Source organism: Corapipo altera, unplaced genomic scaffold, assembly GCF_003945725.1.
Source record: "Corapipo altera isolate COAL_440 unplaced genomic scaffold, ASM394572v1 55, whole genome shotgun sequence".
Classification (NCBI taxonomy): Eukaryota; Metazoa; Chordata; class Aves; order Passeriformes; family Pipridae; genus Corapipo; species Corapipo altera.
In genome coordinates this window covers 8,046,307-8,072,805 of record NW_020884882.1, presented here as the reverse complement: position 1 = coordinate 8,072,805, position 26,499 = coordinate 8,046,307, and the positions used below count along the sequence as shown (strand labels likewise).

The 26,499-nt window shown below is 43.7% G+C and overlaps 1 protein-coding gene across 2 annotated transcripts in view; it reads left to right on the top strand.

The window, feature by feature from the left end:
* The window catches only part of GRIP2 (glutamate receptor interacting protein 2), a 276,332-nt gene that overhangs the window by 135,892 nt on the left and 113,941 nt on the right, over positions 1-26,499 (top strand). Inside the window, exon 1 of one of the 2 annotated variants that reach the window (XM_027640505.1) lies at positions 19,029-19,128. The exons of the other annotated variant lie outside the window; for it this stretch is intronic. Coding sequence (XP_027496306.1) covers positions 19,074-19,128 — 55 coding nt within the window. The 5' untranslated portion in view covers positions 19,029-19,073. Of the gene's footprint in view, positions 1-19,028; positions 19,129-26,499 lie in introns of those variants that run through there. 2 annotated transcript variants of the gene reach the window in all.

The window sequence follows — 26,499 nt, the reverse complement described above, 5'->3', positions numbered from 1 at the left end:
GTTTCTGCATCCCTTGCTCCTTGGGGTCTTCCTGCTGAAAACCTCCCTCCTTTTTGTGGCAGATGTGCCACACCTATGCTTTATAAAAAAATTAAGGCAGTGTTATTGGCTGCCTTCCTGTTTGAATCACTTGGCATGTTCCAGTGCTGAGAAATACCTAATAATACTGCTGGTTAGGGAGCAGGCTCTTCCGTGGGGCTCTACTGTCAGGGGTGAGATTAAGCAGGAGCATGAAGAAGAGGAGGATTGCCCAGGCTGAAGTGGATCAGGCGGCTGTTCTCAGTCCTGTTGGGCAAGAGGCAGTCGCTGCGTGCTGCTGACTCACGTAATGACCCCTGTGCTAATGCTGTTCCCTGTCATTTAACACAAACATAAAACTGCTAAATTGAGACCAATTTGAAACATGTGTGGTTTGCTTTGGAACGCACTTAATGGCAGCTATACTTTAACTCCAGGACTGTGATTGGAAAAGGAGAGAGAAGTAAATAGTTTACATTAACTTAGCAATATTACTCTGTTATTATTGAACTTTCCTGAAATCTACCCAAATCTTGGCTCAAATCAAACAGCTTCAGATAATTTGTGAGAAGTGGAAGGTGAAACTAAGTGGGAGTAGGACATAAAAAGAGTGTGTGATTACTTGAATGGAAACCAAAGTGTTCCCAGTATTCACTGCAGTTTGTGAGATGCTTTGAAGGTTTTTTTTTCACCTCTTAAATCCTTAGTGCTTTGAGGCAGCGATTTTGGCCTTCAAATAACTACAGCAACTTGCTGCCCTGACTGTGGAATAAATTTTGGAAGCCGTGTGAGTGCATTCTACAGGATTAACAGCCAGGCTGGCCATAAAGTAGAAATCTTTTCAAAACAGGTCATGAAGAGATCTTATGATTACTTAATCATGAAAAACTAGCCTACAAGGCCTGGTGGCTTGTTGCCTTTTATAGTGGCAGGTGGGAAAAGCAGAATGGGCTGAGTCCAATCAGCATTTGCAGTCACAGGGAACATGCAGGTTGTATCTTTGGTCCCCAAGAGGTCATCTCAGCAAAATGCTTTGTGTTGTTCTGTGCTGCCTTGCTTTCCTGCTGCTCACTGTATTGCTGCAGCTCTCTAAAATATTAATGAGGTGAGAAGAAGATTGCCCTCAGATGACCCTCTGTAGCATTGCTTGCTGGACTGAGAGTCTGGGCTGTAGTATAGCCCCAAATCTGTGGGTTTTTTTTAATAGAAGTAGAAATCGTGGCTCAGTATGGATGACAACTTGAATTGGTTATGTCAGCTCTAACTAATGACATTGAAGACCAATAAAGTGACTCTTAGATTGGTTTGGCATTATTAGTTTTGTTATTAATTATGTAGACATGACAGCAGCATTAGTGCTAGTATTAACCATCAAAATAAAATGGAATTGTACTCATAAATCTCACTGATTGGGAGTACATGAAGGATTACATCTATTCTCCAAAGAAAAAGATAGGAAATAGAGTGAGTCTGGAGTAGGAGTGAGATGGAGGTGGGAGAATTTTTGGGGAAGGCTGCTGGTATGCTGAAGATTGTGCAAAGAAGGAGCCTGAACAAAGGGGAACAGGACTGGGGCTAAAGTCTATCCCTGCCTGGGTGACTAAGGTTGGGTTCTCCTGCATATTAGCAGGAATTATGGACCCCATTGCCCTTGAGCCTGGCTGCTTGCCTAGTACCTCCCCCTTCCCTTTGGGACTCTGCTACCATCTTGATATCTAATCTGGGAACCACTGCAAAGGCTTTCTCCATTGTGTGAGGCTGGGACAAGAATCCTGCCCATTTCCCAGGGCACTTGTGGGAGTCTTAATGCCTGGGAAGAGCAGGCAGATCTCAAAAGGCAGAGACCAATGCAAATGGGGACAAGTACTTGCCAGGAGCAGACTCTGATTTGGGTGCTGCCCACAAACAGGACAGAGGAAAGGGAAGCAGGCACATCTTTACTGCCCTGGAGAGGAGATAGGGCGATCCTTGCTCAGCAGAAGAGTTGCGTTTGCTCTTGGGTACTGAGCCGACTCTGATGGGTAAACTGCTGAGAGGAGGCAGTGCAAATCACCTGCTGCTCTGGAGAAAGGTGGGAGGAGAATTATGCCTCAAAGGGATGCATGGGAATGGCAGTTTCCTGGGGTGGTGCAATTTGCACAGTGCTGCTTGTCTGGAGACATGACTCATTAAAATCTGGGCCTTAATGAGCTGAGAATCATCCCCCAAACCTGCTGTTGGGGTCTGCTCTGTGGCACTGCTGATGCAGCTACATCTAGGTGCTGATAGTTCAGTCTTCAGAGGGTTAACAAGGCTGGCTGTGGCAAGTGGCCATGCCCTGCCCTGTACTGGCCTTCACAGGGGTGGTGGGTGTGGGTTGCATCTTGCTCAGCAGTGAGAGTAATGGCTCTATTTATAATGCCTTAAATGAAGTGCATGATAATTTAATTTGTACATCCATTAATACTATCTACTGCAGGGTTTGTTCTTAATTATGTTGCTCTAAATGGAATTTTAGGTGTATTAACAGGCTCTCAGTCCTGCTGCCAGGCACAGCTGTGTCTATCCTGCACACGGTTGCTTGGAGAAGGTGCTTTCTGTTCCACTAACCCTACTGCCCTGGTTGGAGAGGGCTCTTCCCAAGCTGGCAGTCATTGCCCCAAAAACACCTTTTCTCCCTGAAATGGCCATGAGATGATCACGATGCATATTTCCTCAGCAGATATCAACTCTCTCTCTGCAGGGCAGAGAAAAAGGTGTCCTATGGGTCCCATATCCCCAGGGCCAGGAGCTATTTCAGTTAACACAGTTTTCCAAGGGAAGCTCTTCCTGCAAATAAATAGGAACCAAGCATCCAAATACCTTTGTATGTTGGCCCAGGGTTGACCTGACTATTAATGAACTGATAATCTGCCTCTGCAATTGATTGCCATGGGTATAAGTGGGTTAATAAGCATCTGCCTCAAGTCATGTCTAATGGTCTGGTTTACAGCTGAGAAGGCAGCAGTAAAGGTGTGTATTTGTCATAGAATCATAGAATGGTTTGGATTGGAAGGGACCTTAAAGATCATCTAGTTCTGATGCCCCTTCTGTGGGCAGGGATGCCATCCATTAGATGAGGTTGCTCAGGGCCCCATCCTGTTATCCACCTGACTCCCAGGCAGCCTTTCCCAAGAAGGGCTATTTTCCACTTAGCCTCCTGACTCTGAAAACTATCATTTACCAAACAAAATGAGTCTTTCAAGGAGAATACTTCTCTTAATGCCCACTCACGCCTCAGTTTGCAGTTCCAGGGCGGTAGTAGTGGAAGGGACCCTGAACTCTTTGTCTTTGGAGGTTGCCATGAATAGGGGATCACGTCACAGCTTCTGACACAGGGTTCTTGCATCCTGCTCAGTGGTTTGGCTGGTGTCTGAGAGCAGCTGTGGCCCTGGGTGGACATTATAGGCTGCACGTTGTTGTCCATTAAAGTCTGTGTAAAAATACCAGAGGGTCATTTAAAAACGTTTAAAAGCTCTAAATTATTTGAAAAGTTTAGAGAGTCTAAGCCTTTGAAACAGGAAGAGAAGCTATTTGCAGAGATGTGTTCAGTAGTTCTGCTAAAAATGTCTTGACTAGCTACTTCACCTCACATTGCCTCAGTGTCTGCAGGAAACTGGAGAAATTATTTGCCTCTTTCCAAAGATGCTGGTGAACAAGTGAGTGCTGAAAGGTGTTGGATAAGTGTGAGCAATTATGTGAGTACAGGAAAGTCAAGGTTCTTTCCTACAAGATCGCAGAGTTATTTAGCATTTCTTGTAGATGCAGATATTATGTGCTGTCTGTGTTAGCTATTTCTAGTCTTTGAAAAGAAGCCAGAATTCTTTAAGAGTCACTGCTTTTTCTGAGCTGATGCTGGCTCTTTTGCCTGAGGAGTATTTGAAATCTGCCAGAATGCATGTATTGTCAAAACCAGAAATTGAAAACCCTATACAGGATCTGCTGCCCCTGTGAGTTATGAGCTTTCCCGAGTCATCAGGGAGAAGAAATGCCTACTCTCGTTGTCTGCAAGAGCTGTGGATGGACAGAGGCAAAAGAAATCCCTCTCCCTCCTCCCCCCTCTCCCATCACCACTAAAAACTCTCTCTTTGGGTGGAAAGGAGCTTTTGAAACAGAGACATGCACACATACACGAGCGCTTTCGTGCCTCCCCGTGACCTGCCTACTTCTAGCTGTCCCTCCTTCCTGGGGAGCTGTAGCCGCTGAGACACGGCAGTTGGGGAGATCCCATCCCTTCTCTGCAGCCCTGAGACCAAATGAATAAAGTGAACAAGGTTCTGAAGATCCTTAAGAAGTCATCGAGGAGAAGGAAGAGATGGAGAGAGGAGCTGAGGGTGGAGGAGGAAGGGGAGAGCCAGGAACTCTGTGATCCAGGTGGTTTGTGCCACCTGCACCTCTGTACCAGTGGTAAGGAAACAGGAATGTTCCTGCTCACCTGGGGATAAAATGCCTGTTTGATAGTCATTGCTGACATGTGACAGGAGAGTTTCCTACTGCCAGCTACTGCTGTTGTGCTTTTCAAGGGCTGAAAAATACTGGTGGGAGAAGTGGTAAGGACAGGGAACTGAGACTCCTGGGTCTCCTTTTATAAACCTTCCCTTGCTCACGTGGGTGGCATTTTGCACATTTGTGGAGTGGGAAGAGTAGGGGGTCGTCTTTCTGGAGACATCATGTTCCTGAAAGCATAAGGAGAATCTGTAGCTAATTGAGATTTTGGTTTCATGTATATTGTTGTGTTTTTGAGATATTTAAGCCTGGATGTTTATTCCGTATTTCTGTGCAATAGAAAAGGAATGGGAAATAGATGAATTTAGGTTGCTGTTTTTCTAAGGGATATTTTTGTCTGCAAAAGTGTGCTATGGCCAAAGTTGGTCTGGATCCAGGTCCATTATATCCATCCTTATCCTCCAAGCAAATTAGGCTGTGGCTGCAATGTCATTGAAAATAATTCTGGGTTTAGTCTATCTATAAAACAGCAAAACTAGAGAACATGTAAAAGGGTTGTTTACAGCATTCACTGACATGTCCCCAGCATGTCTGAACTCTCTGCTGGTGGCTGTGACCCAGCAGAGGAAAATATGTTGGTTTGTGCGCTTGGCCATCAGGCTCAGCTTCCTTCATTCTGCATCACGAGCATCCAAGGGACATGGAGCACTTATGAAACTACACTTAGGACAAAACCATGCTCATGTCTAATGTAGGTCACTGTTCTTTTTACTGTCACATTTGGTAGTTTGTTTGCAATAGTGTTGTTGTAGCTTTTGAACATTTTACAGGCTCGCTCTTTTTCTTTCTCACCCACCTAATTCTGTTGAGCTGCTTTTCTGACTCTGTCCTGGAGCATCTGATGGCTCCATTCTTGCCCAGACCTGGTTTCTGGTGGCTTCATTTACAGCTGGAGACACAGGGCACAGAGATGTTACTGGACTTGCCTGGGGTTACACAGACTGGGACAGGGTGGGCACTGGCCTATGAGCTTGAGTTTTGAGCCAGTGCCATGATAAGCACCACTGGTGACTGTCCTGCTCTCGGCTTCAACTTCCAGTTGTCCAAACTTTTACCTCTCTCACCTCCTCAGGTAGTTTTGTTTAAACTTTTCTTTGTATTTCTTACCTCATCTTTAGTTAGAAACTGATCAACAGATAAGAAAGGAAATTAAAACCTGAAGATATGTAAGTATCAGAAAACAAGGAGGTAGTGGAGAACATTAGCTACCCTTAAATTGACAATTATTTCTATTGTTAGCCCTGCGTATTTTACTTTATCTTTTTTAATGGGAAGTTGTCAGCTGAGAACATTCACCTCCAACCCTCAAATTTTCAGCTGCCTAGGAATATGGTCCCACTGGGGTTCAGTTTTATATTCAGTCCAATTCCTTCTAACTATTTAATATGCTAAGCTTTTGGGTGCTGACTTGAGATATGAAGTGCTTTGGTTAATTTTTATTTGTTTGGTTATTCTTTTGATAAAAAGAAGATGACACAGATCTTTTGAACCTGTAGTTAATGCCAACCTGTATGGGCAATACTAGTTAGATGGGCTGAGTCCATCTCAATTGGGTGTACACAGTGGAGCTCTCCCTGTGAGCTATGGGTTCAGGCTGCTTAGCAGGAAAAGGAGAGGAATTGCTGCTTCTTGACCCAAAATATCTCAAACCTGTGGAATCAATTCTCTGGAGAGTCTGTTCCTCTCTGTTGATTGTAAGGGAAGTATAACTGAAGGCTAAGATGAAGATGTCACTCATGGGCTGACTTTTATATGGCTTGTAGTGTTTTTTAGGACATGAATGTCTGACTTTCTAAGAATGTTTTGGCTTTGCTGCCTGGATATGCTTTAGGTGAAGAGCCCCCTCTTTCACAGTTGCTGCGACTCTGCAACAGTTTGTTAGCCTGAGGGTTCTAAAAAACTGAACTAATAGCTTTTTTTTTCCTAAATGCAAGATGAGTAGTGGGTTAATGCACTTCTGCCATCCAGACAGCACTGTCAGAGATGGATTGACAGAAAAAAAAAAGAAAATAATTTATTAAGGCAAATGCTGAGAAAAATAGTGCATTCCTACAGTCGGGTTCTGTGCTGGCAGTTATTTCAGCCAGTTATATCTCCACAATAAAATGTAAATGAATGCAATCGTTTATTTTGCAGCCTGGAGGCCTAGTGGCATGAAAAGATAAGTGAGTATTTTCCATTGTTTATATGGTGGAGGTGGCTCTTCTGTGTCTGCTACTGTCTCTCTGATACCTTGGCAGCATCTAAATGTTGCTTTTATTATTAAAAACTCATATATGGGAGTCTAATATCTTAAACGGATTAGCATGGTGTTTACAGAGGCATCAGCCAGCCCCCACTCCCTGCAGGCTCTTGGCATTTGTGTTCCTTCTTCAGGAGCAGTGCACACAGAGCAGGAATGCCAGTGCTGGCCAAGGACCAGGGAAAAAAGCAAAGACATAAGGCAGGGATTGATGGGCCAGGGATTGATGGGCCTGGAATGTGTGCAGTTGTCTCTGGTCAGAGGGATGAGCAGGAGGGGTTGAGAGATGCCAGTGCCAGTGAACTGCTTCTCTGGAGGCTGAGGAGGGGGAACAAAGGGACAGTGGAGAACAATAGGACACCACAGTGGCATTGGGATAATCTCTGATCCTATTTAGGCATGTTTAATTGGCCTGTCAGTTTTTCATATCTCATGCATTTTCATAAGGATTCCTCTTTGCCTCTCGTTTTATCTTGTAGCTCCTTGGATTTCCCTGAGGACAGTCTCTCTGGATTTCTTTGTTTTGTGTTCCCCCCTTTCCCTTTTCAAAGCAGTGCTGACTTGTCTGGCTTTGTGGTGTCTAAACAGAAAGACAGATTCAGCAAAAGGACTGTTTGGGAAAATCTCACCTTATTCTCAACAGAGGGAGAAATTTGCTGTGGGAGGGGGGATTGTCAGTGGCCTAAACATGTGTGCTGTCTATCACAGCTCTCTTTCCACTGGTCTAGGACTCTGAATATAAACTCATCCCAATCATGTGTAGTGCTATGGAGAATTAAAATTCATACTGGAGATTGTAAATCCCCCCCCCCCCCCCCCCGGTCCCTTTGAATGCTAAGATACATTTATTCCCACGACTTTCCACCCAGTATCAGCTACCTTAAAAATTCAGGGCTACTGAACTTCTAGGTTAAATAAACACATTCAAAGGGGTGTTGCTCAGCCTTTCAGATCATCTGTGTTAAACTCCTACCCTTCCATTCCTAAGTGATGCCAGACCTAGTTGCTTCATCCTCCCACAAGAAATCCCTCAGGCACATAATTAAAACCAAGCCATCTCTGTAAAGCCACTGGCTGAGCTTGCCAGAATTGTTCATGCATTTCTTGTGACTTTGAAGTTCACGAGTATTGGACTTGGAGGGATGTGAGGACCCAGAGACGCAGCTCTGGCAGGCAGAGGAGAGCAGGAGCTGCAGTGATCTCTGATGGGCTGCTCAGAGATGGTCTTGTCCTGCCTGGTCCCTGGGGTGAAGGCAAACATAGGTGCCTGTCAGAGCGGGTCCCTGCACCAACAAGAGAGTCCAAAACTGCATGACCAGGCTGTCCAAAGGGTTTGTGTGCTTTAGGTGCCTTTGGGCCTGCTGAAACTTGGTAGCCTTTCGCAAGTGTTCCATCAGCAGGATTTGGGGCCAGATGCTCTGGAAATTGTGGGGCTAAGCTCATGAGAGCCAGTGGGGTTGTCCCAGACCCTCAGCAGGGGAGGAGATGGGAAGAGCTGCAGGTGGTGGTGGAGGCTAGGGATTGTGTCTCTCCCTTTCTTGGTTTGGAAGAGGCCCCTGTATCTCATGTCAGCAGAAGAGCAGCTGCCATAAAGCCCTCTGTGTCTCATCAGCGGGGTGGTTTTCACATGGGTTTTATGCATTTTGTGATGACAGTTTGGTTTCTGGCAATTTATTGTCCTGCAGGGTTGTCTTCTCTGTTTATATCTCATGGGTCTCGTTGTACAGCAGTAAATCATTGCAAAGCTGATAGTTTAGTATCCAGCCATAAATTCAGACACTGGAAAAAGAGATTTGTGTATTCCTATGCCTCTTGTCTTCGAATGTGGCTGTTCATAGAGCTCTGTATGCCCTCAGGTGTGAAGATGTTGTTTGGTAAAAGCAGTGGTGACTGAAACAGTGTGAGGAACCTCTAAATAAATGCTTGCTTTTTTTATATGGGAATGCAAGAGGTGAAGTGATTTGAACAATGTATTTGGACAAAATATCCTTTCAGTAGAGCATCTGTACCAGGCTAGGTGTATGTGCTGCACTATATGGTCATGGTCTGGTGGTTGGTGCTGGAGTACTACAAGCAGCAGTCAAGCAGCTGAGGTTTAACCTCTGAAGGTCCTGGGACAGCTGTGAGACCTGGCACCAAGTGCTCTGCTAGTGGGAGCAGTATTGTTGCTGGTGGAAAGGAGAAAACCAAAGTGCAGGAATTAATGTGTGGCTCTGAAGAAGTCAGGGTTAATAGTATTGAGGCAGAGATATTTGTAGATAAAGCCAAAGGATCCTGAGAAAGCCAACGGGCTGGAGACCCTAATAATCCTCTCTCCGCCTGTGCCCTACGGTGGTGAGTGCACTGTAAATGAAGCAGTTATTAGCAGTTATGCTCATATCACAAGAGATAAACTGGTCTATTGAGCAAGAAAGAGTTGCCCTTTTTCAACCTTTCAAAGTGATTTCCCTTGAGGGCACCAGCAAAAGGAGAAAGCTGTGCTTCCTAAGTGGAGCCAGGTGCCCTTTTGAAGCCCCAGTATCTCCGATCTCTCTCTTTGGTAATGGGGTTGTGGAGTTGCATTATTTATAGCTCCTCCTGGACATCCCACCTGCATGTCCTGTAGTGGCTGTGGAAAGGGGATTCACTGGAGATTCAGAGGTGACTAAAAGCTCATGAATGGTTATGGGATCTCCAACTTCCAGCAACGACAATTGTACCAAGAAAGCTTTTGATCAAACAGAATCAGTCCATGGTAACCAAACATGAATTTTGCTGCGAAAATATTCTGTGTCAATGTTTTCAGCAATTAAACCCTTCTTCATTTGGACTGTTTGGTGCTAGAAATTAATTAGTTGATAATATCCTCTTTAGAATGAAGACAGTTGTTTTCATGTCTTTGCTAAAGGCTAATATTTGAGAAAGAAAAAGAAAAGATGAGTTCCTTAAATCTCTTTAATCTTGTCCCGATAAATATACTTCCTTACTGTCAAGCTTTCTTTGAATTTCTGTGTGCCTCTTTCTCGTGTTTCATATAATGCCAAGTGCTAGAGAGTGGGTAAATCAAAGCTGCAGGTTTCAGCTTTCAGAAGACTGATCAGATTCAATCCAGTCCTTCCATCTTGAGATCACCTGTAATAAACGCCAAAGAAACGACTGAAAATGTCTAACGGAACAGACCATTTTTTCCTTTAAGAGCAAGTACATGAATGCTCATATGGTTAGAGGTGGCATCCACACCTTGCTTGCTTATCAAGTAGTTGCAGAAGCTGTGCAGTTTAGTCCTTCAGCCAGATCTTGAATTAGTCTGCGGATGAGACAAGCACAGGTGAGCCTGGAGGCTGACAGCTTGATTTCCCAGTGAAGCAGAGACACGTGCTAAATTAGCTTCTCAAAATACTCTGCAGCACTTTATTTGACAGCTTTTTTGCAGTTGAAAAATAAAAATAAGAAAGCAAAGCCAGGCAGCATAAGAGTTTTAGAAAAATCCAAGCACTATCTTTCCTCTGATCCATCTGAAACCCCAACTGTAGGGTGCATTTGGAGCCAAGTGTTTTTCCTGCTCGTTCACCTGATGATGGGACCAACCCACTAATAAGGAAATGCAAACAGAGAGTTAAAGTTTCAGGCTCCATGACTATAAAACACAGCTTTGACATTGTTTTTAGACATTAGCATAAAATATAAGATATGGACTGAATCACAGCCTTTGTGAAGGGCTGAGTTTGGCATTATTAGAGAAGTGAATGTGGCAATTCTTGGATGAGGAAAAGGGGGTAGGAAAATATTTCAGAAACAGGGATAAGAAATAAAGTCTGAAGAGAGTAGACATGAGAGCTGGAGTTCTCAAAGTCTCCCTTGGATGACAAAAATAACTATCTCCCTTAGTGGAAAGTATGACATTGATGGCAAGTGCTTTTCAAAATTGGTCAGATTTAATCCATTATTAATTATACCATCATGATGATAATTACTATGATTTAGGCACTTCCCAAACAAGTCTCTACTTAATGATGAGTGCAGTGAGTTCTTCGAAGAGCAACCATTGGGCCACCTCTGTGATGGTGCAGCTCTGGGTCTGCTAACCACAGGGCCTGGCAAATTTGCATCTACTGTAAAATGGGGTAAAAATGTCAAGCCTTGTGTGAATGGAAAAATGCTTAAAGTAGGGAAAAATTGTTGATGACTTTTCAGATGGATGTATGGATTTACTCAGGGCTGGGCTCAGTTCCCTACTCTGCTGTTGGCTCCCAGTGTAGTACTGGGCAAGCCACTTATGGGCAAGTTCTCTGCCAGAGTAAACTGGTACGGCTGTTTTGCAGATGAAAAAACAATGCCAGTTACATGCAGCAGTCATGGTTTTGGTCATTAGATTTGATGGTGGACAAGGATAATAATCCTGTAAAAAACCAGGCCAAAACCTTCATCCATGTATCCCTACCAACTTGGACAAGACCAAGGCAAACCTGGTTGGTTTTCTGTTGGGCAGACATCTGATTTGGATTTAAGGAGACCAGAATAAAGATAATGTGCTCTTTCTCTAATTAATTTGTTCTTGTGAGTAAAACACCTTTATTGGTATTATTTTAGAAAAGGGATCTGTGTAAAACAGTTTCAAATTGAGATAATTGTACTTCTCTTGGCTCTTTCTTCCTTTATCTCTTCCACTCAAACCTCACCCAGTGTGATCTGTGAACATCTGTAAAATGTAGGCAAAATAAGCCCCCGGATGAGGTTTCCACAAGCACACATAATATTGGTGCAATGTGTTGAATGATAATAATAAAATTCAATTTCATGAGTTCTTAAGACCTCTTGAACATTCTGTTACTGATTAATAATTGTGTAACCTGGATCTTCCAGTCTTTTGCTTAAAAAACAAAGTAGTTTTTTGCTGGGTGCTAAATATTAGTAATGTCAAATCTATCAGTACAAACATACTACTTTAAAAGGTACATATATTTCCTAACATAAACAGTACTGATTCTGTGTGGATATTTTTGCCTTTATAACATGTCTAAAGTAGGCTGTTTTAGTTTCAAAGCTAAGCTGCTGGTTGCAGTGATCGCAGCTTTCCTACCATCATTTTGGGGCTGACGGTGCTCTTTAAGTAGCAGATTTGTGTGTTATCTTTAACTGTGTTCACAGTAAAGGACTGCAGCTGGCACTTAAACTGGGACACGAGAACCTGCTTAAAAGAGAAATGCCTTTTGGCCTTTGGCTTACTAACTCGTCTGGGCTGTTACTAGCTAATTGCTTCATTAGCACAACAGCAGTGTAAAATATAGTGAGGAGACTGTTGGGAGTACACACATGAAGTCGTAGCGTGACCCCTGTCTAGGCTGGCATCTGCAGTCAGCATTTGTAAGAGCCTTTCATTCTCCCAAGTAAATTGGCAGTCAGAGCGAGTTGCAGTACAGCACATGGAGATAAGACTATTTTAATTTCTTGCTTCAGGAAACTCAGCTGCCTCCTTGGAAAGACTGATGCCTTGTCCATGGATTCACAGGTTGAACAAACATTCTGTATCATTTAATTATTAAAGGGTGGCTTCCGCATTTCCTGACAGAATAAACTATGGTCTTAGACTGAATGCTGGCAACAGTGTTCCACCTGCAAGACCATGCTTCTTACTGTGGGCAATAGGCAGTACCACATTGGTCACCACTCTTTGGATAATACAGCTCTCCTACCACATTTCCAAATGTATACAATATTTTCTTGCCATTAGGTACCTGCTGTTATTTATGGCTTTTGCAGCAGCATTTCCAAGTAGGGACCTGGCTTCTCTTATGCTCTATGTTGTGCAGAAGCAGGAAAAAAAGATGGGCTGAGCATCAATCACCTGAGCTTTTGGGTTGCTGTGGATGCTGATTAGATTAAAGCACCCCCCCAAATATACTACCAGGGAAGTCTCTAAGATACTTTTACACAATTGTTGAGATGTTCTTGTCAACTGATAAATTAATTATAGTAGGAGGAGATGTCTACAAGTAATACTGACAAACCTCAATTGGAAGTTCTGGAAAGAGACATAGATGTAAATGTTTAAATTACTTGCCTTCTTAGCTTTGGGACACAATTCAAATGCCATTCACCCACTTGAATTGCAGAAAGTGCCCATAAAATTCTATGCATTTAGTCTTCCTGCCAATCTGGAGTGTGAATTATGGAGAGGACAACTGGAAAGACATCCTCAGCACGCAGCTTTCACCCTCAGCCTTCACTCTTCTTTAAATCATCTTCCTTGAATTCTAATCTCAGTATAATCTAGATAAAAAGCATTAGCATTTCCACAGCTTGGGCTGGAGGTGCAGTCCCCATGAGTGCTACTTTTGAAACTGGGGGACTATGGTGCTTACAAATGGTTGCATTCCCAGTTCTCAGCAAATGCAGCAGTGAGAACTAGGAATTTCTCCGGAGAGCCTCTTGCTGGTTTCTTGCAGCTGGTGCTAGAGAGGGTTGAGGGTCTAGAGAAGTTCTAATTCAGGGAAATAATTGCATGTAGCTCAAAATTAAATATGGCCTTTCTCATGAGGTGTCCTTCTGGTGAGTTTGTAAAAAGTTGCACAGGATGTTCAGAGTGTGTGTGGATGCAGAAAATAAGAACTTTCAAAATATTGAAGGTGAGGGTTAGTGACTGAAGCCTGTTTGTCTTTTTTGCTGAACACAGCTTCATGACAGACTTTCACCTGTGTAAGTTATTGTCAGGGTAATTAAACCTAATAGTGCCACATCAAACTTCCCCCAGGTGTTACTCTGTTGGAGGCTGTGGCATTGCACAGGGAAAGCTGTAGCCATGCTAATTAGGATCAGGCAAGGTACTTGTAAAGCCTAATTTAGGCTGTTTCCTTTTGGGAATTGTCTACTAATTGAGTATGGTTCCAGTGAAACTGTTCATTGTTCATGCTGTCACAGAGATCATTTATTAAGGGTAATCAGTCAAAGGTGTCACTGTGGGCAGAACATCTTCTCACAAACCCTTGTTTTTGACAACATCAGTACATGAGGAGAAACAAGTTCAGCTTGGCTTTGCCGAGCTGCCAGTTTGACCCGCTTCCCCCAACTATGTTAGCAGCAGATTTGATTTACAGGCTCCAAGAGGCAATAAACTTGGAGCCTGGGGTCTGTTCAGTTGCTTTGGGGAGGGATTGAGCCCCTTCTGGCTGCCGTGGTGCTGCTCTGCTTTACACAGCAGACAGGGGTGTTTCTGTGGGAATTCACCCATCAGGAAGGAGAGCTTCCTTGCTGACACACAGCAGCCCGTGAGTCTGTGCAATATCTGATTTTGATAGATCAGCTCATCCTGAGTTTGATTCAAGGCATTACTGTATTGGATTTGTTGTTTCACCATTGATCCGACTTGCTTATCTAAGGAAGACTTTTTGTCTCCAAATGCTTTAATGCCACGTTTGGCCAATGTTATTTGCTTCTGTGGCTCTCAAAGAGCTCCCAAACTCTTAGGGAGGGATCTGTTGTCTGTTAATTGCATAGCTTGTCTTAACATTCACTGTGGCATGAGTGTTTCTGAGAGATACCTTCAGTCTGTTTGATGTATTTTTTGCTGGACAGATCTGTCTATTAAAGGTAAGATTTTTACAAAGTGGTGTAGTAAGAAGGCAGATTATTTCATACTTTATGTATGATAACTGAAATTATTCCAATAAGAAGTTCCACATGTGCTATTTATAGAGCAAAACAATCTGCAGTGATCCTTGTTTATTTTGCTTTCTTTTTAAATGGAAGGTGTACTCTGGTTAGCCAGTTTAACACAGTCTGATCTACAGTGGTGATAAAAACACTGTTAGGCCAATAGCTGGCAATATCTGATTTTATTTTTTGCAGACAGTGTGCAAATACCAAAAGAAGAGAAGAAAAGGCTGCTTTTCCATATAAATCTGCATTTTTCTCCCCAGAATCCGTTTTACGAGTCTGCCTGCTGACTGTGCTGATAGTCATAAACAGAATTGAAGCACATAAAAAGTAATGCAGGAACATCCTTTAAACTAGTGAAGAGAAGATGAAAACGATCTGAACAAATTCACAAAGGCAGTATTATTTGTAACATTAATACATTCAGCTATAACTGCACCTGTTAGTAAGGAAATACTGCCTTCTAAAATACGCTTTAGTACAGTGTGTAATTTTCAGGATATGTATTAGACACATGGGATTTTACATTATTATTCCTGAGGAAGGAAACAAACTTTATGGGAACTTCAAGGAAAGAATGAACTAATTTAATGCAAACTCTGCTTTGAATAATTTCTACTCCTTTAATTTTGTCCTAATGCATATTTTTAAATGTTTGTGTGAATAGAAGACGGGATTTTTTCTTATAATTTCTCCACAGTTTGCTGTTATAGAAAAGGTGTAATCACTACCAGACAGACAAATGCAGCAGTACGTACATATATTCTGAATTCTCTATATTCATTAGTCACATGGTGTTTTGCCTTATTTTTCTGAAACTTGGTGCATATCTATTTTCATTAATCTCTTGCATTATTTTCAATGGATTCTATGCCTTGGCAGAGCCACTTCAAATACCAGACATGATAAATGGTAATAGATTTCCCATTATACAAATGCTTTTTTATCCTCTTAGTTTAATTGCTGCATTTCTCACTCCTTCTATTGTGCACTGTTGATGACCAGTGTCCCCACAGTCATTTCCTGAGCTGAAATGAGGATTAGATTTATATGCGGGTGAGCAGAAAACACATTTGTTTCAGTATCAAAGGGAAACAGCTGTGTTTTGTTTTCAACTGGAATTTCCTCTGAGGGAAAACCAATTGTCTTGGGACATCCAGGCAATTCCCCTGACTAAAGAAGTTCTCTGAGCCTCTCAGAGGGGAGGGTAAATTGGATCTTAATATTCAGGTTTATGTCTGAATACACTTAAATCCCAGTGATGAACCCAGGAGGATGAAATGGCATGGTTCCTTTAGTTTTATTGGTAGACTGGTACTTCAGCATCATGAAAGCAGGCAAAATCTGGTGCAAAATGATATTTTGATTGGAAAAACTAAGATCCTCTGCTACAGCTCCAGTGAAATTAACTGGAGATGCCTGTGCTCAGTAGAGGGGAGAAAGAAAAAGCAGTCTGAACAGAGGAAGGAATGGGGACTGGGAGTCAGATCTCAGGCTGTCTCAGAAATTGAACATTTGGGCTCTGTCAGCCCCCTTGGGCTCTCACAGCTGTAGCAGGAGCAGAAGCCCCATTGCCTGCCCCCATCAGCCCCAGGTGCATGTTTCTCATGCAATGCAAACACACTCAGGCTTCTTGTCTTCTGTACAAGGCTTTAAATACCCACATTACATCTAAATTTATCTAGAGTTCATATACATGTACACACACCTGCCAACACTTTCAACTCTAAATAATTTTAAAGAAAACAAGCTGGAATCCAGAAGAAAATCTCTCGTGGTTATACCAAGATTGACCTCTAAGGCACTGAGGGTTTCTTGAGTTTTGAGGGTCTGTAATTGGAATTCCTGAATTTGGAATTCGGTGTTAGCTCCTTTGGGATTGCCATTTGTGTGTGCCCCTAACGCTGCTATGCATTCAGAGCAGATCTCTTATAGTCCCTTCCTTGCTGGAAACCTCTTGGGGTCAATCAGTGTTACATTTTCCTTTGGTCCCAAACTTACATCACTGAGTTTGAATTTGCCAAACTGTGCATGTGACCTTCCAGCTGAAAAACTGTGAGGGTGACCCTGGTGACTAAGTCCAAAAACTCAGTGGCTGAGATAAGGCATCAGAGGTGAATTACTCTGTGTTATGTCTCTAAGGAGACTTCTGGAAACCCACAGCATGTTGTTGCCACAGACCAATGGCTGCAGGCAGCTAATTGCAATCTCCAAAGTCATCTGTGGGATCAGTAGAAATGTTGGCTAGGGAAGGTGCTCAGAGACTTTGTATTGGTAAACTCCCAGATGTCCATCTATTGAGAGCAGCCTTTAGCCCTCAGGTATTGGCTTAGTAATGAAGCTTTCTTCTACAGATCTGGAGTTTTCCCATGGGTTCCTGGAAGGCACCTTTAAGCTCCCCTGGGACCATGGTAATAAGCACTTGAGAACCCCTACTACTGTAGTCTGAGTTCCCATGGAGACCGTGAAGAATATTTAGCTTACTCAGCTGCTAAAAAGCACTGGGAGAAGATCAGCTCAGTAGAAAAGGTCAACTAAAGTGCTACTCCCAATGTGATTTGGGTCTAAAAGTCAAATGAAAGGGAGTAGTAACAAACTGGTCAGGCAGAGTCCTCAACAGGGGGTGTTCTCTCAGGAGAGTGTGTGGGGATGAGCAGGGTCAGGCAAGAAAGGCGGCAAGACCTGATGTGCCATCACAAAGCCTCTCTAAAATCCTTCCACGAAAAAAGAGTGGGAATAGTCCATGTTTTGCTGTGTGATCCTCCCTAACTTGGGAAGTGTGCCGTGAGGAGATGAAGAGCAAGAGGGGTGTTGGGCAGAGAGTAGAGATGTCTGATCACTAACATGTGCAGCTCAGACCTACAAAGTGCTGCCATGGAGAGGCAAAGTCTGTCCCATTACCACTAATGCCTCTCTGGCCCAGGGATGCAAGTGCGGGGAGTCTGTGTGGTGAGAGGATGTTTTGTGGAACCAGGGGCACACAAACCACAGTCCTAATTTTTTTTTGTTGAATGCAAAGAAAACTAAAACTGTACCTGTGGAAGCTCTGAGATTACCGTTTTCAGGCTATGCAAGTCCATGTCTACCGTGACTTGAAAAGACGAATGTAAGTAAGCTTTATAAAGACTTACTGGTAAACCTCTGCTATTGTTCTCTCCTAAGCATTCAAAAGTCCAGAAAATTATTCCTTCGGAAAACTGATTTTTGGTGACAGCATGTGAGAGAAGTGAGATTGATATAGGAACAGTAAGCTGAATAAAAGAACAGGTAGAGCTGTACCTTCTCAGCTGGTGACTTTAACATGTTGTATAGGTATGTCACCCCCTGTGCTGCCTGTATTTGGCAGGGGTAACCTGGATTTTATGAACTGTATGACCCACAGGCTTTTGGTTTTTCATGTCCCCTTAGTCACTAGACTTGGTTGTACAAAGGGACCTCTTTTCTTTCAGGTGTGCTAAATTCAGTCATGCTGGCTTTGTGTCCTTGTACAGGTCCCTCAAACTCCTTTTTAGCCCACAGAGTAGACTTTCCTTAACATCACTGGTCCCTCCAGGTGCGTGTACTGGGTCTCACCAACAGTCCAACCACCAAAAGTCTGGTGGTATGGTTGGAAAAAAACTTCTGCTGTCTGCCACAACAAGAGCTCCTGGTGAGAGTGTGTACGGGGCTGACTTCTTGTGGGGACCCAGAGTGGTCCTATCAAGAATGAGGTATCCATTTTTTCTTCCCCTAAATTCCATGGTAATTCTGCTCAAAATAAGTTTGGTGTTTTTGACTAACCAATAACCCCTACTGAGAACTGGCCATATCCTGGAGTGCTGCCCGGGGTTGCCCACTGTCCTCTGCTGTATGTAACAACTTATAGAAACAAAACCTCTCCAGCAGGTTTGAAGGCACAGCCCTGAACTGCTCCAAGGTTGCACCATCATCATCAGAAATCTCCAGGATGATCCATCATCCCATTTTTCCAAGCAGGACTTAGGATACATCATGTTTGGAAGGCTGATGTTCAACAGGTGGTCTGTGCCTCCCTGGGGTGGTGGCTTTGCTCTTAGGTCTGTGGGACATTGTCAATGGTTTCTGCAGACAAGAACAGTTCTTTTGCAGAGAAGTTTTTTTAGCAGGACTGGCCCTGCGGGGCCCTTACCAGCACATAGTCCCGCAGCATTTGTGCCAGTGCTGTGTTTCTGGTGAACTGCTTCCATAAAATCGAGGGCTTTTGTCTCCTTTGCTCCCGTAATCTCTGGATTAGCTTTCTGGTGAAGTGCAAGCATGCACCCATGTGCGCTAAGGAATAATCTTACTTTGCAAATTAATATGTTAATGTAGTAGCAGATTCCCAGCCCTTAACAGCAGGAGACTGGTGATACGTTTAAAAACATCAATGTGTGATTTTATTCGTTTGGACAAGATAACAAAACAGCCCCACACTGAAAGTACCGAAAAGGGTCTGTGCCCCCTCTAGCTCAGCCTTTGCTATCCTCCCCCCAAAAACCCTTCCCTCTCACTCCCTCTGCCACTGCCGAAAGCACAACTCATTTCACAGTAATCATACGTTAATTTCGAGCCAGCAGCCCCTCGCAGAGCAGGCAGAGGTGCGGAGGGAGCAGCGGCACAGAGCCATGTGAGCGGAGCACTGGAGGCTGCGGTCGGGGAGATGTTTGCTGTGTCGCTCAAGTGCCGGCTCGGGGTGGTGAGACGGAGGAGCAAAGGTACGGTCAGAGCGGAGCGGCTCCCTCCTGCCTGTGAGAGGGACTTGGAGGGGACTCACTTGAGCATTTACTTTTCCTTAGCTGAGCAGGAGGAAAAAAGCTACGTGGTCTGTGATTGATTTTCACCCCCGTGCATTGGCAGGCGGGAGTAGGATTATTTTAATTTTTTGCATGTCCTGTATTTTTCAGATGTTGGATTTTTTTTTTTTTTTTTTTACCCGTTGACTCTCTGGATTTTTACTCTATTCATCTGCCATGGTTATTACTGCAGTAAAGTAGATTTAGGTGTGCCTCAGAGTCTCACAAGGTTTCCCTCCTCCCGCGTGGGAGCTGTTACTTTGCAGTGAGAAGCACTTGGGTGTTTGTTGGACTTCACTAGACTATTAGGGTGCATGTCCCTCCCTGCACTCCTTCCAGGAGGTGAGTGGGTTGAAAGGAGGAGAAACCTGGCAGGATAATGGGGAGAAAATCGACTTTGAGAAGATTTGAGGAGCAGTAATATTTTATTTCAAAGTAAATTAATCTGGGACAGAACAGTTTCTGTACTCACCATCCTGCAGGATTGCGTGTGATAAGAAGTTTTTTGTGCTGTGCTGGACTGTGATCCGCGGGTCCCTCGCCCCCAGCTGAGTTGTTCGAGTGTTCGATGGTCTCTGCACTCCCGGCTCACAGGGCGCGCTGCAGCCGGTACTCGGTCCCGACGCTGTTGCCTTTGATTTCTGGAAGGTTTGCATTTTAATGGAGCCTGGAGCGTATCTCACCGCTGGGAGCTCAACTCTCCTGCGCAAGCCCCTCCAGCCGGCGGCACTCCTGCAGCAGATCAAAGTCCTTTGCTGTAAAGGAAGATGACCTGCATTTTTATAGGGACCTCTAAAGCAAACCAGCTTTTAGGGGCTCAGTGTAACTCGGATACTATTGATTCCAGGCTTCACTGAATGCATAAATGCAGCTGTTAGCCTCACTTAAGGGGAGAGAGACTTACTTGCTGATGCAGGGATCTGTGTGCTGACGCACGGGAACTCTGTCGGGTCCAGCAGGTACCAAATTTTGGTAGCAAAGGGAAGGGCCTGAACACAATGAAGTTCCTGAGCTGGACTAGATCTTAAGTCTGGGGTGCAAATCCTGTGTGTGACTTGCCTAGTAAGTAAAGTAGCATTTGTCAGGTCAAGGTTGCAATTCTAGGTGACAGACCTGAGTAGAGAGCAGGAGCCTGAAGGCTGCTACACACACTGACATAGGTTATTTGCATCACTTACTTTTGAGAATTTTTTGTGATGCTTCTTTGTTTCTTCTCCTCCGTGGTTTGGAGGCTTCATGGGCTTCTCTCTGCACTGGAAGGAGCTTCCTGTTCTCAGTCAAACAGGGTGACACAGGCAAGATTTCCACCTCCTAGAGTGATGCCTGGAAGTGCTTGGAATAAACACAGTCCCGGAGTCCCTTTTTGATTGGCAAATGCCAGGAGAAGTCTTAGTGCCCTATTAGTTTTTCCAGTTCTTTTTCCCTGGCATACTTTTTTGCTAAACATCCTCAAAGAACTGGCATTAGTGTTGTAACATAATGAGTTTTCCAGAGAAGTTAGGAATGATTTGTTCTGACAGAGGGAGAATAAGTGCATTTGTGCCTTCAAAACACTGTGAAAATGCAACCTGAGATTGTAATGCAGGTAAAAAAAATGTTATCCCTGTACTACCTGATAAAGTTTTAGTGGCTTTGGTTGAAATATTTAGAATTGACTTAAATCACCTGCATTTCTTAGTGACAGATTTAAATGAGCGAATCACTAATCCAATGCTAAATTGTACTGCTTTGATCAAGGATTAAACTGAGCTGGAATTGGCTTCTGGGACTAGAGCTTTGAAATGAACAACCAGAGAGAGACGTCGTTACTTGTCTTCAGTATTTCGGGACAGCAGATGTTTAAAGTACATCCTCAAAAGATTGAGCAAAAATAAATGATGCCTAGGCACTTAGGTACCAGAATTATGACTGGGCAGCAACCAAGGATGGAGGCTGGTATGAATTTATGCTAGTGAGTAATGAACTCTGCTGCATTTCTCTTTTGTAAATGCTCAAAAGCTCACTATCTGTCTGTTGCATCATAGGAGATGATCAGGCCTGGTAAAAACACTTGTTATTTGGCACTAAAAATTCCCACCACCTTTGTTTTGAAGAGAGACAGGAAGACAAAGGGACGAAGAGATCTATAGAGGGCTGTGTGAAAGAATGGCAGAGACCCCAGCCTAGATACCTCTCTGTCCTCTGGTCCAGGTATTTATGTGACCCAGTGTCCCAAAAACATGTGCTCTGCCTGGATCTGCAGCTGGAGGCTTGCTGGGCGGATTCTCCTTCTGCTAAAGTTGATTTGAATTTCATAGTAATGTTATATGTTGAAATCTCAGTTATGGTGGATGCTGTTATGTTTGTGTAACTTTAAACACTCTCATGGAAATAAGGATTGATCATCTTGTACTTATTGCTACTCTCTGCTTCAAAACAGACCCCTTCCCACGGGCTGGCACTTCCTAGGCAAGCTTTCCCCCAACTCTCTGCCTTCTGTGCTATTATCTTTTTCATCCCTCAAACTCAGGCTGTTCCTGCCCATCTAATCCCCTCACTTTGATGAGAAATTCTCTCTGTCAGTCCTCTTGGATTCCTGCTTTCCTTCTCTCACTGAGCCCTTGAGCTTTTCCTGGCACAAGGAACATTCACAGTTAATCCATCAGGTGTTCATCCAGTTGGCTGGGGGCAGGCAGCACTTTGCTGCCTCAGTTCTGGGCTGTCTTTGGCCAACATCAACCTACTGAGCTGTAGAGCTACTCACTCTTCTTCAAGGACCCTTGATCCTCTGCAGAAGGTGCCACTGAAGACCCTAAGGAACAAGCAGTCACTTGTCCAGTACAATAATTAAGCTTCTCTCAGTATTAGAGTGTTTTTCCATTAGAAAAGCTAAACAATTTCAGTCTGGCCATGCCTGTCATTCAGCTGAGCTCAAACTGGACTTTTTGGAGAGGGGTGGTTGGTGGTTGCCTTTCCTGCTAGCTCCCAGTTATGGCAGCTTATCATCAGCATTTTATAAATAAGTAAACACAAGTGGTGGAGATGCTAAATAATTAACCAGATACATATGTTGGATTCAAAAGTAGCAAATGAGGCAATTTAAAGGTGTCCTCACTGCTTCCTATGCTTTGCAAAGCCCACAGCCCAAGGGAAGAGATGCTCTGCAAGAGCTGGTGAGACCAGGAGCTGCCTGAGCAACCAGCAGCACACACCAAGGGGCCTGGACCCCCACTGCTGTGGCAGAGGAAATGCTTGGTTACTTGGTTTGAGACACTCAAGCTTAAAACATGCTTATTTTTGTCCACTCTAGTTCCTCCTAGTGTGTGGTGTGAATTATGTAATAGAAGTAATTTTGCTGTTCCTTTGTCAAGAGCTGTCATCTGGAACATGCCAAACATCACAATTTGTAAAAGAAAATACATGTTCTGCTTTCCTTTTACATACCTCTGTGTTTTTCAGCCTTTTAAGCTTCACTAAGTCATGTCTACTACCTTCTTTTTTCGAGTAGATGCTTTCTCTTGCATTTTGTTCTTCCTCTCTTGTGTTTGACTGGGAACTAAGAAAATAAGTAAGCAAAGAAAAACCACCCTGAAACCCCCAGGAATAAACTAGAGGAAAATATTCAGAAAAACTGTCAGATAGTGAGACTTGCAATAAAATTAATGGTTTTAGAACAGCAGCTTTTATAATGAGACCCAGATTTTCAACGATACCACGTTTGGACATGTAAGCATCCTGACTTGTCCCTTAAACAGAAGTTACTGCATCCCATTCAGTGTAGAAAGATGCTTGGTTTTATTTCCATGTTGCTATTGAGAACGGTGTCACTGAAATCAATCTCAGGAATTGGGAACATGCTCTTGTGCCACGTCGCCTTGTTTGCTGTGCGGCAGTGTTGCGCTGTGATGTGTTTCATAGCAGGGAGTGTTGCTGCAATTGGGTTTCTGTCACAAAAAGATTTGCTCACTGCAGAAAAACAAGAAATGTTTTGGACCTCTAGTTGACAAGGGAAAAAAAAAAAAGTAAAAAAAGGGCAAGCAGGTAAGCTGCTTCCATCCTGTGGTGTGTTGCCAAGTCCAGAGCACTGCACAGCAACGTGTTGGAGTGAAGAGTCCTGTGGAGCTTCTACTCCTGGAGAAGACAACCATTGTTATGACTGCATTTATCCTCCAGGCCTGGAGTAACCAGTAAAACAAAGCAGTTTTTATTTAGGAGATGGACAAACCAGCACACAGAGAAGCCAGACTTCTCCCCAAAGTGCAGCTGTGGTGCAGATGTTGAGCCCATGGTTTCAGAAACCTAAGGCTGAGCACAATGTTATAGCCCTTGCTTGGCCACCTTTTCTTTAGGATGATTGCTGCCTTTTAGGATTTATCCTCACCTGTGAGTTTCATAGCAGAAGACATCTTGGAGGCTGCTGCAGTGAATATTTATGGGGCTGTTCGTGCTGCAGCAATGAAAACCAGGCAGTGGTGAACACAGGAAACTCCCCGAGCCCAAATGACTGAGCTGGCAGTGGCTGTGATTCCTCTTCTGTCAGCGTGGCTATGCTTCAGCCCTTTCTATATCTCATTAATAACTCATGATTGGGCATATTTTATTTATGTCTCCAAATGAAGCTCATTTTCCAGCCTGATGTTGTAGCATCCCAGGTGGCTGTCACCTGCTTTGAGTGGCTCCTTCTTCCTCCAGGCTCCAGCAGCAGAGAGGATATTGATCCCTTAGGGGGGGTAAGAGAAGGAAAAAGGCCCCTTGCAGGCCAGGGGCAGGTGACAAATTCTTGTGGGGAAGCCAATGTGCAAGACAGCGTGTCAGAGGTGGCGTTAACCCTTCCTGCTGGAAAGGTACAGCGTGTGCTGGTATCCTGGGGCAAATCCTGCCCAGATCCCAGGTGTACTTTGTTGCAGGAGGAATGAAAGCCCACCCAGCCTTGCCGTGGATACGTTAAACAAGTGCAGTTGTGCTAGACCTCTTGAAGAGGCGAGATGGCTCTTTGCTGTGATATGCAGAGGGTCGCAGGCTGTTTCTGGAGTGGTTTGGAAAATCTGGGCTTTGCTGTCCCTGTCTCTAAAACGCTGCAAAACCAGTGATATCCTTGGGCTCCTTGTGCATGCCCATTCATCCTTTCTGTTTTGCATATAAAACCATGTGGGGGTTTCTGAGGGTGTTATTAAAGCTAAAACCAGGGGCTGGGGTTTCTGTCCAGAACCAGGCAGTTTGACTGGGCATCTGTTTTCTCTGTGACAACTATTCCAGCTGCCTCATGGAATTCCTTTGAATAGTTAATGGCTAAAATGAAGTGACTTTATTAACTGGCAAAATATTTTAACAATGCATTGGAGAAGAGTAAGAGGGCAAAAATAACGTGAAGTGAGATTTGAGCATTTTGGCTCTGGAGGAGTCTGGAAATGATAACAAAGCTACATATTGACAAGGTATAAAGGTCTGTATTTTATTTTTGTGTTTTCTGTATTTTATTTTTGTGTTTTTGTAGTCTGGCCAAAAAAAGATGTTTCCATGAGTTACAGATACAATCAGAAAGCTAAACAACATTGGCTCTTGCTGTAGGCTGAAATTACAGTAATTTTTCAATTTCTTTCAACAAATCTGGTGGCCACCAACTGCTCTCTTAATGCAAGTGTTAGCAAGTGCTTTTTTAACTTTCCACTCCCTCCTGAATATGTTATGCTGACTCGTTTAGCTTGGCTAAAAGGAGTGATCTGTCTCCTTGCACGGTGTGTTGGGAGGGGATCTGAAAAAGATCCCTCTCTTCACTTTGAACTCTGTTGCATGAGCTAGTTACATCCCACCCTACTCAGGGGAAGGAAAATAGAACTGTGTGCCTCATCCTCGGGTCTAAGTCCTTGAAAAAAAATTCCATTGTTTTCTTTTAATATGGCTTTATAAAAACTTTTCTCTCAATGTGCTGTGTTGTGCATTTGAGACTCACTGGGTCCGACATGCTGGAGTCAGGGTTGTGTCCTTGCCCAGGCTGGCAGCCTACTGCTGAACTCTTCTCCTCTTCTTGGTTTCACTCAGCTCCTGAGGGTTATTGTAACCTACTTTTTTTTGTGAGTGATTTCCTTTCGTCTCTCTTCCAATTGCTCTTTTTGCTTTACGGAGTATAGCCAGATTAATCATACAAAGCCATGGAAATCAACAGCAGTGCGTAATTCAGGGCTTGGTAACTGACCGGGGAGGGGCACAGGGGAATGGTTGTGCTCCTTACAAAATCACCACATGATATATCAATCCCCAAGACATATGTCTGCGTTTCCTTTTTTTTACAATCTATTTCAAGAAACACAAAACCAAAAGGAAATTAAGTGCCTTTTCAAATAAATGGTCTGTCTTCGCAACCTATATGCCCTGTCTCATCTGAGTGCATTGGAGTGTAGTGGAACAGTCATGAGATAATGTTTTGTCCTCATACACACTCTTTTTGTCCACTGAGAAAACACGCGTGAGCAGAAAATGAATGCTTTGGGCATTTGTCCAGAATCCTGCAGTGGTTTGCATCATATGTTGCTGTGTCTGTGCTGCTTGGATAGATCAGCATCCATGGCACTGGGGCCAACCACCAATTAAAGGACTGACAGTGATTATAAACCAGCACCTGCTGAGGTGTCTTTCTGTGAGCATAATTTTCACCAAGGTACCTCAGCCTAAACATGAAGTTACCAGAGGCTCAGCTCTCTCTATGAGAAGATGTAGATTTTCTGTGCTGGTTGGCATGTAACTGAAAGGAAATATCAGCCTTTTTCAGTCAAAGGCTTTGCATGTTACTGTTGTGTTTTTTCCCTCCTCTCTGCTTGTATGCATCTTGTTTTGCTTAAAATACATTTGCACATCTCTAGAAGTTTTGGGAAATTAGGAATGTAACTGATACCTCTGGCAGTGAGGTATCTAATTTATTGCCCAGTCTATTGCAACCATGTGAGTGGTCTAAGAAATGAAGGCAGTTGGGAGAGTCAGAACCCAGGGATCCACAGGATCTGTAGAGTTTTGATGTACTTGCCATTAGAAGCTCCTTCCAGGGTCCAGGATGATCTCTCTAACCATAGTCAGACTAAAAAGAAAGAGACATTTTCCTGAGAAATAGACAACGACTGGGTGGTCAGGACATTTGTGTGAGCAGAGAGATCCCAGCTCAGATCCCTGATGTGCCTGATTTAGATCTGCAGTTGGAATTGGCACATCAGGTTATTTTAGGTTATCAACTATGACATGTAGAGCTCCTGTATCATCACAGAAACAACAAAAAAAAGTTACGTTTCTGCAAGAAAAAAAAACTATTTCCCCACTCAGATCCAC